The sequence below is a fragment of the Danio rerio genome, chromosome 10, assembly GCF_049306965.1.
Source record: "Danio rerio strain Tuebingen ecotype United States chromosome 10, GRCz12tu, whole genome shotgun sequence".
NCBI lineage: Eukaryota > Metazoa > Chordata > Actinopteri > Cypriniformes > Danionidae > Danio > Danio rerio.
The window spans coordinates 33,746,549-33,759,554 of NC_133185.1; the positions used below are offsets into that span (position 1 = coordinate 33,746,549).

Sequence of the window (13,006 nt, forward strand, 5' to 3'; positions counted from 1 at the left end):
TAATATTCAGTGTTGAGAGTAAAGTGTTATACGTAACGAGCGTTTATATTACTTTTAACAAGTAATATAATGCATTACTTTTAAAAATAAGTCATATTATTAGAGTTATTTTAACCTTGCTTAATTGGCTTTTACAAAATATATTGCCAAATAAAAATTTCCTTGGTCAGGTTGAATCACAAACTGGATGAGAGAGCAGAGCGTGTTGCAAGGGAACAGCTCGCACTCATCATCATCAGGTCTGTTTTTTCACAGCAGATGAGTCAGTGTACTGCTCTTCTAACTGAATCTAATAACTGACTTACTGTTCTACTAAATGATATTGGTTTATTTCGAGTCAGAAGGGGTATTCGAGTATATATTAGCTCTTACTGAAGACGCAAACAGTTTCAAGATAACTCAGTTTAATTTAATGAACTGGTTTGACAGGCTCACTTAGAAGATTCGGTTAAAACGAACGATTCATACACGAATCGCCTGTTATCACTACAGTCAGAAACAGAAACAATAGCAGGCCGGAGACTTACATTTTTGCAATAGATTCTTGTTATTTTGAACTCATCGAAGAAATGAAGTGGATTGTTGTTAAGGGTAGATTATGTGCCTGTAAAACTCTTGACAACTGCAGGAAACACGACATTGAAAAAACAAACATAACTGGATGCACCTGCACTATACCTTTTTTCACTACACGACTTTTTTATCGTCTTTTGTTCTTAAACATTTTAAAATCTGTTTTTGCTTTAATATGAATTATTTCATGTTAGTACTCTAAACGCCCCTTTCACACAGGGCGTCAGCGTCAACGATTCCTATTCACTTTGAATGGGTGACGTCAGGCATTGCCGAACTGCATTGTGGATCCGTCGGTGCCACTTCAGAGGCGTTGCTCGCTGCAGAAGTTGAGACTTTTTTCACGCGCCAACGGAAGCGTCAGCGAAACAGATCGCTGTATGCAAATACACCAGCTAGGCAGTGGCCTATTGGTGACTGAATTTTATTAGCTGACGCTGCTATGATGATCGTGTCAGCCCCAACTTCAGACACGCCTTCGGTCAAGAGTTGACGCTGAAGCCGTGTGAATGGAGCATAAGGCTTTATTGCAATCTTTATCTCAATGGACAGTGAATTTATTTAACTAATAATAAAAAAAAAAAAACATTTAAAAGTAGAAAACATTACTCATTATACATGATTTCATTAATCTGTAACTACAGCATGTATAGCTCTGGGTTGAAAAAGTTCTCAATAATTTTATCCTACATTTTTTAAAGGAAAAAGAAGGTGTATGTTCTATATGTGGCCGTTAAATGCAGAGCTTCTGTATAAAAAAGCTGAAAAAAACATCTGCAAGTTCTGAAAAAGATCAAACCTCAGGCATGTAAGGAAAAGTACTGCAAATGTAACTCCAAAGTAATTACTAAAAACATTACTTTCCATAAAAAGTAACTAATAAACTAATAATGCAATTAGTTACTTTTTTGGAAAGTCACTCAATATTGTATTGCACTACTTTCAAAAGTAACTTTCCCTAACACAATATTCATAACGTGAAAAAAAAAAGTTATATATGTTTAATCACCATAACTTAATGTTAAACACTCCTTTTACTGTTACAATCACTGCCAATTTTTTTTTACAGTGTACAAATTAAGATCTAATAAAATAAAAATATTAAAAACACATAGACATCGACTTCATCTGACTTCAGCTGTTAGCTGGGAAACAGTGTTTAGCAGATGAGCAAAGGATGCTGCAGTGTCTGATGCCGCAGATAAAACAGATCAGTCATTGCACTGAACCGTTGGCTGCCTCTGCCCATCTGAGACGTGAGAGCCACGGGGGTGAGTTCATGAAAAGGATCAAACATGCTCCGAAGCTTTACAGAGATATGATATGTTACCCTTCCCTACGCCTGACTTAGCAATGCACAAGAAAATAAGAGACATAATACTGAAAGTTCTAGTCCTGCTGCCTGAACTGAATAAGAAAAGCTCTGAACTGTATATTTTATACTATGAATGGATCAAAGATTGGCTAGTTTGCATTGTAAAAGACAAATGCTGTACCTACCAAAAAGCACACTGTACTACAATTCTCCACTGGTAGCCCTTGAGAAGAGGGCTGTGTGTTCGGTTTAATTAGGAAGCATATTCTTATAGCAATTTTACTAGTGCCAGATTTGGTTTTAAAGCCATTTAATAGGCTTATATGTCTGCATCTACCTTTAGCATCACAGCTCAATATCGTTTTTCAAGAAAGATTTGAGGCTAACAGCAGCCTTGTAGTGACCTCAGCCATTCATCCATGTAACTGAGATTAATGGGCACGCTATGATGACTGAAACCTGACGTCAATGCCTTTATGTTTGTCCACTGGAACTTAATTTTAACTAAGTGAGTACCAGACACCAAAATAGAAACAAATTACAAGTCCAGCCCTTGTATTCCTTGTTTTTGTTTCCTTGTGAGGAGCCTTGTGTTTCGTAGGCCAATTTCATTAAATGACAGGCGAAATGTGGTCATGAGACCACTGCCTGGGTCTTGAATCAAACAAATGCTTTAGCTTGTGTCTCCTATATATAGAACAGCAGAAGATTAGCGCACTGCCCAGAGAAAAAATACATCGACTTCTTATCTCCAAGGAACACACTTGAAGAAATCTTTTCCAAAAGTGTGTGTGCAGCCCCAACGTGACGGGGATAGAGAGACGAGGAGCAAGAAAAGGAATTAATATTTCACCTGCAAATCGTCCACCTAAGACGTTGGGAACACCAAAGGCACAGGCTTTTAGCTTAAATACCTTTAGTATGAGATCGACGATAACCGCGCGGAAACCTCCCAAGAATGGTGTTATCTCTATCGGCTGCGAATGTGTTCACAGGTATTTCCAAATAAGGATATAAGAAAAGAAGTGGAAGTTGGTCAGCTTGTGGTTAAATTTAGTATGCTATCACCCTAAGCCTTCAGCGTGGATGCTTGCAGACAGCGACCGAGTTCCTCTCAGATATATTATGGCCTCACGTCACTGGAAAGGCACTTCAAAAGATGGAGTGGACTCCTTAAAGTGCACTGGATGTGCTAGTGACTTGTTATAAGCAGCAAAGTTATTTATGTTTATACATTTATGAATAAATCCCCAATATATCACTGTAGTTGTAAGAACAGCTGTCAGATGTGCTCAAAATGTAAATTTAGGACTAGCCGAAAATATACAGTATGAAAAAAGACATCTGACTGCAATCTTTTCTCTTTCTTTTTTCCTCGCACAGTTGCTTTTAGTTCACATAATGGCCAAAAAGAGCACTTTGAACAGAATTGTTAGCCCAGCTATTAAAAAAGCCGCCATTTTAAAAGGTAAGAACGGTGCTTTTTAGCTGTTACCATTTCAGTGGAGGTTAATGTTAGTTGTGCATTTGCCTCATTTGCTGTAAGGGAAATTACAGGGCAGGTCAATAGGATGATTAGCATTGCCAAGCAAAGTGGAGGCCAATGGGTGATAAAATGGCAGGCTGGCAGTGTAGCAAAGCCTACGGGGGTCTTTGAGATATACAGCTCATCCAGTTTTCCTTTCTGATGGCTTTCTAAAGAGCATGACCTCCTCAAACTTGATATTCAGGGTAGCACCGTCTAACTTTTCCTCTGCGCACATTTATAGGACTTTTAACATAGGGGCCTATTGTACTTGACCTGTCTGTATGCTAAAAAAATCAATTTGTGCTAAATGAAGAAAGTGCTGTCACACACACAATGCATAAAGAAACCATTTTGAGGAGAGGGAGTGAAAAGGGCAAACACCCAGAGGTGCGATTTATTGAATAAACAGACGGATTCTTCTTAAAAGTTTCACTCAAAAGACTACTAAGCGCAGAAAAACCAAGTCAGATCGGCTGGGGAAAACTGTTGCTTTTTCTCTGAGGTATTCCCATCATAAAGCAGCAACACATTCACTGCAGAGTGTATAAAAAAATCCCCTCAGCCATTAAATTTGCATGTGAAGGGAGAGATAAAGACCCGCTCTGAAGACAGGAATTTTGGGAGGCGTCACAACAGCCCCTCGGGCCACCGTTCTCGATGTGCCGAAACAGGTTCAGGAAGGGTGGAAAAAAAGGGGTTTCTTTTCTCCCCGATGTGAACCGAAGCAGCTGTGTGCCGCTTGTGTGTACATAATCAACCGTTTACCTCTACTCCAACTTTCAACCTTTTAAAATCGCATTAGAACAGTGCATGCTGAAACAACACAGCGCTCTGAGGGAGCTCCTTCAGCCTGCGAGAGCTGGAACTAATTTATCGCATGAGAGGATGCTTCTTCCTCTGCCTCTCGGGAGCAGAGCAGGTCGGCTGCCTGCCCTAATCATTTTCACCATGAGGTTTACTGAATGTTTAACCTGTCAGAAATCCAGAGCTATCCGACTTTGCCATGTAAAGTCATGCGGCAAAGCCGTTTTGGAATTATGAAAAGGGAATAATAAATCGACTCGCAATTGATTCTATATGCATCTTTGGCAACTCTTTTGTTCGGGAACCCTTAATGATACTCCACCATAATGTGTGATTGTAATGGCCAATGCGAATTAGTAGTTGATCTGCTTCCTCTGGGATTTGGCTTCAAGGTTTTCATCTCCACAATGTTATTTTTTATTGTACACTCCTCCGACCGCAGCCTCTGTCTCATCCACCCATCCATTCATTTTCCTTTTCGCTCCCACCAGTAACCCTTTTACATCACATAACCGGTTTAATTTATTACTTAGGAGCACAAAGACAACAAGTCAGCGCCTCAGAGTTTGATTTAGTGGGAGGTGCTAAAAAAGGATGTGAACAGTAGGGAGGAGGCCACTAAATTTGTTAGCGGGAATAACATTTGACCCTTTTTCATTAGAGCCATGTACTAAGATAAACCATGTGGTAAAGATAAATGACGTACTGTGCATCTTAAATGGAACTAATGACTTGAAAAAAAGGCCCCCATTTCCTCGTTTAGTGGCGGTGCGGTTATTGAACTCTACCATGCATAGCTTCCTGTTTAGGGGAGTTTTTTTCAATTCTAATTGCACTGGATTTTAGGTTTCTATCCCCCATCATGTTATTGCAAACATGTGACTTTTCCTTCTGTGCAACACAAAATTGAAAATAGTTATAGAGGGGTTTCCACTAAAATGTCATAAGGTTTGATCTGACACAAGAGTAATTTATGACAGAATTTTTAATTTTCTTCAAGAAACCCCATTGACCATAGGTATATTGATGCAATAATCATGTCTAGCATTATGGACGTGTTAAAGGTGCTGTTTTTTACTTTTCTTAAGCATAAAAAATGACATAATACAGTATGTTTGCAGATTTTTAAGAAACATGCCAACATTCTTGTTTATCTGACAAACAATGCTGAAGTCAGTTATTCTGCTTTTAAAAAATGTGTTCTGTTTTTGTTTTAGGTGTTATAACCTGCCCAATGCCAGTTAAGCTAATTATATTTCAGCACCCCGTGTTGCCTTAATGGAAAACAGCATATTTCATTCATTCAGTCAGAAAGGCTCTGAAAGTATGCGCTCGTGACCGAAATGCGACTTCCGGTGGACAATAGCAGACTCCAAAATGAGACGCAGATTCAGAGTTCCACATGAGGTTATATATTTGCAAATAATAGAAATATTAAAAGCAAGAGTAGATTACATTGTAACCCCGTGTCCTAACAACATGCTACATGATGAGACTTGCAGTTATAAGCAATTAGGTTGTTTGCACCAGACGAAACACGACAGAAATTTAAATACAGCCATTCAGAAGCAAAGGATATGCACTCACTCACGATATTGTAAGGTTTATAATCAAATTAATACATATTAAACCTCTTTAACATTATTAAATGTACCTGCTAAATCACTATGTTGGTTTTGAGTCAGTTTTAAAGTTCAATTTTAAATGTTTTTTTTTACTTTCAAGATCTGGGGTGAAATATATACTGCTGATTTCAGTGGTATGGCAATAAATGTCATGTAAAATGTCATTTAAACGCACAATATTAGCATTTAACACTGGATAACACACATGAGGTGTACCTGAGGTGATCATTGTCAGTTTTCTGTTGTTCAGCTGCAAGAAATAGAACCCGTTTCTAATATATCAATTCGGGGTGTTGGTTAGAAAATAAACTAATTTTAATATGGAGAATATTCCTTCTATCATGTGTCGTTGCTTTTATTTAGAACACGATTTAAATCAGCCTTTAGACTCGGTCGTCAGACTTGCTCCTTTTTCAATCTGGCAACCTGTGCTTGCATTTGTTTTGTTTCAAGAATGCAATACCTAGTAAAACCACTGGGTGTCAAACTTACACACTGCTCCTTTAATGAGTTAGCTCACCCAAAAATAAAAATAAAAACTCACCCTGTCCAACCTGTATGGTTTTCTTCTGAGAAAGAAAAAAAAAATGATATTTTGACGAACACTTCTGTCCACATAATGGAAGTCAGGGGGGTTCAAAACAACATTATTCAAAGAGTATTTTTTGTTCCTCAGAAGGAAGAGAGTTATGCAGGTTTGAAACAATAAATTACAACAGATTTTTTATTTTTTATTTTTGGGGGAAACTATCCATTGAACTAGAAAAGCAATTTCCATTTAATCTATTTGCACTTTCTTTCAAATCAAAATTGCAATTTTAATCTAAAAGGCGTTCTCAATTCAAACCTAAATGGCACAACCTTTCGCTCAAATCTGCAAGAGAAATGCTTTCAAATGAATGGGCGCATTGTGAACCTGCTAAAAGAGCAATTAAAGCTCTAAAATGTTTCGAGTTCTGACCGACTCTTCCGCCTGCATTGTTTGCGCAGAGAATCTCTGAATAGGGCCACCGCCTGTCAAGCTCACGGTTCACCCCACATTACCTTTAATAGATTTAACTAACGTCAGTGCTTCCTCATTCACACTGACAGCTCTGGGAGCTCCCGTCCCTAACACATGGAGCTCATGGGTACTCTAACCTTCTTTCCATCCGCTTCTCTCACTCCATCCGGAACAGATTTAAGAGAGGGGGAAAAAACTTTGCCTTCCCCTGTCATGCCCTTTTGGGTTCAAAGCGCCACTTAAAGAGGCGAGAGTGGCAGGCAGGAACGTCTCCTCACACATGGAGAAATGCAATCTGCACATCACAGACGGCATCAAAGCGACGGACCCAGAATGGGAATCCGGTTATCGTGCGTCTCCATGGCTGCCAGAAAGGTTGTGTGGCTTTGAATGTCAGCCTGAATTGAAGCGCTCAAAGCCTCAGATGGATATTTGACAGAATGTGATTTGGCGGGAGGGAGATGGGCTAAGGGCTGTTACAACTCGCAACCTTTTGTAGATGGATCCAAATGCCAGGACAAACATTTGACACTTATGAAATAATATCCGCTGGACCACCATTAGCCACTACATGTGAACGGGCAGCCTGATGGATGTAAATCCTTGTCTGGGGGTATTATCGACCTCATAACGTATGGCTTAAAGTATCTCAGATCAAAACCCTCCACGCTCGTTTTATAAGCACTAAACGCACTCAAATTGGTTCTACCCCACAATCTCCAAACTGATCAATACCGCAACCCTGAGGAAAGGGTGACTTATGACTCTTGTGCTATAAGCAAACTTATAAATAACATTTCAACAGCCACATAATTGCCGCTAAAACTATATTGAATGCCTTGAGGTGGCCTTGCTGTGGACCGACTAACCACGCTGTTGAGTTACCACCAAAGAGTGCATGTTAAAAAAACACAGTGTAGAAATAATTGGATGCTTGTCAGATCGATAGTGGAGCACGGACCCTTTCACTGACTGCCGCATCAATATATTTATATCACCAGCCCATAAATGAGCAAGAGTGGCCCAAAAGAGTCAGTTATAGCTCTTTAAACCATCCCATTTACCTCAAGATGAGATAAAAAACTTGAAAGACATCTGTTTGCAACTCATTATTACTTTGCCTGCAAGACGATACAGGTGCAAGTCTGCAAGAATCGTTAATACATAAAAGTCTAAGTCCACTTGCCACATTTAATAAGCTTTTTGCATTCTGATTCAAGCTAAAATCTTGTATGCGAGTGACAACTGTTGAGTTTAACGCCTACAGTCAGTTCTATGACAGGTATTGATCTGAAAACACGCAGCCTTGGGTTTTATCTTGGTGAAAAACAGGTCAGCCACCAAGAGAACCTGAATAAATCATTGCTGCGACTTCCATATTTGATAGAGCAGATGAGCTTGCCTCTGTTAAAACAATGCTTGTACAGCACACAAAAGTTAGCCCTCTCATTCAAAGCTTATCTTGCTCATGTCTTCCCGCTGTGCATGGCTTATATGCATAACGGTATTAAAGCAAGAGCACAACTTTCCCCCCGATGCAGCATTTAAGACCACCAACCCCATTTTATCAACCAGCAATCTTAGGATAAGGGATTTTCATTGCCGGCAACAAACCCAGCAGTCCATCAGAAAGCATACACAAACCTAATGTAAGCCCTCCCCTTTGATTATGTGGAGGCCAGATGAGTAGATAAGACTGGCGGAAGTCTCTGGAGGCTGTTTTGGGTGGTGCAGACAGCAGGTCTACCTTCCTTGCATTGCTCCGATTAATCCATTAGCAAATGGGGGAGTGTGTTTGATGGACAAGAAAGACCCCCGATGAGGCCATAGGAGGGATGATGTATATGTGTGTGCATGGAGAGCAGATGCTTGCTCGAACACACGGCTTGAGTAATTTACTGTAAAAGCCTGTGATTGAGCATATGTGTGCGCGCATGCGTGAACGTGAGTGGTCTGGGGGGAATTTCAATATGAATAAATGATGACATAATGGCCTCAGCACTTCAACCAATTTAAACGGTTGGTCAAAAGCACATTTTGAAACCTTAACTGCCTGTCTCATCCAAACCTGAGCCCAATAATTTTAGCATAATACCAACAATCACTTTAGCACATAAAACACTGTTCACTTAGCCTGTGCTCTTCATTTTTTTCCCCCTCCACTTCCTACTATTTTAGAGGAACAAAGCCCTACAGCGGCAAAATTAGCTCCTACAATATTCTCACATAGTTAGGCTTAAAATGAATGAGTATGCAAATATGAATTAGACCTCTCTTTTCACTACATATGTTTTCATGTTTGGTATTTAAGTGGAACTGACAGTAATCAGCTCAAGCTTTTGCTTGACAAATAAACAACGACAATTTTCCCCCATCAGGCCAAGGTGGCACGAATCTAACGCTTCAATGCTTAAATGATCAGATGTGGGATTTCCTGGTAGAGATAGTTTAGTGTATGTCTGAATGTATTATGTTTCTTATGTATCTCTAATACTAACCAAATCCCATTATTTCACAAAGAGAGAGTTTCAGTTCCTTCTTGGTCAAATGGCATTCTGAGTGATATCACTGATGAGTAAACAGATATGAAACAAAAGCTGTGGTTTGAGTTTGTGGTTTGCTGTGGTTTGAGTACTCTCATGTAACCCATAGCATATTTCCAATAGTGAATTCAGAAAAAAAACACATTAAAGGAATCCCCAAGAATTGTTTTATTTGAATTATTATGATGTTTTTTTAAAACCTTTTCATGTATGCTGTTGAATTCAGTCCACACTCATCAGACCTTTAATCATGCAGCTTTCAGAATGAAATGAACAATTCTTTATAAAAAGGAAACATTTCATCAGCTAGGTTATTTAACATTCTGCAAATTAAATAATGCATTCAGGAAAATGCACGAAAAGGACTTTTGGTTTAAAATACAACTATTATCCACCGAGTTCTCAAAGATGACTTTTGTTTACCTGTTTGCATACAGGTGATCAATCTCCTGCTGACATGACTTCAGAGGAACTGACCTTTCCAACACAGCCAAAAAGAGCCAATGGGGTCCTAACGGCAAATACCCTTTGAGGAAAGGCTATTTAGGTTGTGTGTGTGTGTGTGTTTGTGTTTGTTTTGGGTAGAGGTGAACTCTTTGAAACTGCCCGTGTCTGTGTGGGGGAAACAGACATATTGGAACATGCCTGACATCCCAGAATAAATCATGAGATGTCATGTTCTCTCGCTTTGAAACCACATTAGGAAATACTGAAAGATGGTACAAATTCCCCAGGGAACAGCCTTGACCACACCCATTATCCTGGATAAGATGATCTCGAAACAATGGCCAATATATTTTTATAATCAACAATAAATTCTTTGCCACACTATATAATTAAATCCTGCAAACTGCCACACAAACAAGTGTTATTTCACAAAAATATCACATGATGTGGATTTTCCTGTTGTGTGATGGAGCTTCCATAATTTTATGATAAACATATTCGAAATGATTTTTACCAAATGTCGCATTAAACTGTATGTGGCACACAGTTAAATACCTAAAAAAGTAAATGCTGTATATTTAGAAAGTGTGTGGGCAGGTGACAAATTGCATGTGAATTACCTTTTTAAATGATCAACATTTCAGTTCAAAATGTATGTGACAGACACATTGTTTGCTCTCCACAACTTTCAAAGAACATTTCCCCTAATTAGTTTAGTTTTAAATGCTGCCCGCTGTGGAGCACATGATTTTGAATAAACATCTTTCAATAATGTGAGGTTATGCAATTAATGTGAGCAATTATAAACTCTAAATGCTTTTAAACTCACTTGAGATGAAGTATAGAGGGCCAAACCAAAGGACATGCTGGCTGTATTTCAAGCCAAAACACATGTGTGCACTGCTTTGAAATAATATTAAAATCATAGGTCTATCTATCTATTCATCTAGACAGACAGACAGACAGACAGACAGACAGACAGACAGATAGACAGATAGATAGATAGATAATAATATTATTATTCAAGAAAACGTTCCAAAAAGAATAATGAGCACTACTAGCTGTTGCAACATCCACCTCCACCATCCAAGTTATCAATCATTCTACCGCCTTATCATAGCTTCGTAGCATCTCAATGAAGACGAATAAAGACAGCAATCTCCAATGAATTTTGATGAGCAAACTAACATGTGACACTGATAAAACCATACACCAGTCAAATGACTGAATTTGTTACAAACAACACTCCACCTCCGCAGCCTCTCGTGAGCAAGCACACGCTCGTTCTCGCTCTCTCTCTCTTTCTCTCTACCACACACACAAACACACAAGCACGCGCGCACACACATAGCGCACAGACGCGCTCAAAGATTCACGCTGGGCAGCGATGTTCGCGCGCACCTCAAAACCCTTGACTTTAATTAGCAAATAACTTTAAATAATGAGAGTAGGCTGTGCAATCCAAAAATAAAGCAGTGGCTTATGGATAAAACAAGTAGAAATACAAATATTGTATCATAGCATGGATTTAGAATGAATGGGTACTGCAGCGACCCCACAGTAAAATACATTTAGTAGTCTGAAATGCAAAAAGGAAAACTTAATTGCAGTCGCGTTAGTTGATTTGGATCTTATCTGTGAATCCATGATCCATATCACAAAAACACACTGAGTGTTTAGTACTGCAAACGATCCAGTTTTCACGGAGTCCGTGATCGGGGGACCGGTTACATTCGTTTTGTTCGTGCAAATTCATGCAGTATGGATTTAGTTGGCGTAAAGTAATGCACATAGGTTTGTGAATATGCAGCTCATTTTTTCTTAGGGCACAATTAATTCATTGTGTTTCAATAGAATTACCCATTAATATATAAGTGTATGTATCACGAAACAACAGCACTAACAACATTAGAGTGACTAAAACAAACAGGACGTGCTGGAATTATTGGCTAATTTGTCCCTTCATGGTCCGCGTTTAGTTTCTATTTGTGTCTTAGCCTACTCGTCTAGGTACAATAGAGATGGGGATTCAGAAACGCGCAGGTGTGATGTCACTGCCATATATCCTATGTTTCTGCGAGTGATATCGTAGCTGAACCGAAACATAAATACGTAGTATTAACAGTACGTCGCGTGTCATCTCAAACTAAAAGTTGAAATGCTTGTACAGAGAATCCTTTTAAGTTTGAAACATCTATCACAGTCTCCTGCTGCTGGTCATAGAAAATAAATGAATGAGAGTGTTCTAGGCGGGCACAGATGGCTTAATCTTCTTCAGGTGGAGAGTTGACCTCTTGTTCTTAACGTGGGAGAAATGAAAAGTGCAACACATGACCTGGCAAATGATTGCCAACGAATCGCATCAAAGGCTATTAAAACACTTGTTGATGCTATATAAGGAAGTTTTTAAGTCGAATGGTCACTACAGGAACGATCCTCTTTAACATACTTTTTGCAAGCAGTACAACATGGAAGAATGAATGAGTGAGATTAATATTTTCCTAATAAATTAATTTACATACCTGGAGCAAACACAGCGGCAGCTATGAAGGCACCGAAAAGGCAGATAACCGAATGCATCCTTAAAGAAAACCCCGGTTCTCCTTTATACAGTCCGGCGACAGTCTCAATAGAGAGAGATGTAGGTCTGAAGTTGTTAGATAGTATTGAGAGTTGAGTGCGCTGAAAGATCAGACGGGTTGCTCTACAGAGCGCAGGTGGAGTCTGGAGCTTAGACGGGCAGCCAGTGGCGAGAGTGTGAAATCAGGCAGCAGAGTTGGGCTCTAAGCCCCGCCCCGCAACGCCTCCACCGACACGCCCTCTTCGGGTGAAGCGCCGTCGCTCCGGTAACATTTGACATATGCTGATGTTTCATCAACGCTGCAAAGTACAAGTAGGCTACATCTTGCGAGCACATAGGCGTAAGTTCGTTGTTGTTTTTTAACACTTCTGGCTGTATATATTCTAACCAAAGAATCCTAAATATGTTTCTGCAGGGTGCCATTGAGTTAATTTTGAGATTAAAATCTTAAATAAAGTTGAAATGGGCTAATCAAACATTTAATTAAATTTATAAGTAAACTCATACCACTGAAATAAATAAATCAATAATTAGATTAAAATAATAATTATTATTGCAAAATAATATTCATACATTTTTTTTTCAGC

The 13,006-nt window shown here is 39.1% G+C and overlaps 1 protein-coding gene and 1 long non-coding RNA gene across 3 annotated transcripts in view; one reads left to right on the plus strand and one right to left on the minus strand.

The window, feature by feature from the left end:
• alcama (activated leukocyte cell adhesion molecule a) overlaps window positions 1–12,589 on the minus strand; it is a 104,104-nt gene extending 91,515 nt beyond the window's left edge. The window contains exon 1 of one of the 2 annotated variants that reach the window (XM_005172635.5): window positions 12,361–12,589. In XM_005172635.5, the coding sequence (XP_005172692.1) occupies window positions 12,361–12,418 (58 nt within the window). In that variant the 5' untranslated portion in view covers window positions 12,419–12,589. 2 annotated transcript variants of the gene reach the window in all.
• LOC141376396 (uncharacterized) overlaps window positions 1–13,006 on the plus strand; it is a 387,511-nt gene that overhangs the window by 82,304 nt on the left and 292,201 nt on the right. The gene's annotated exons all lie outside the window — the stretch shown is intronic.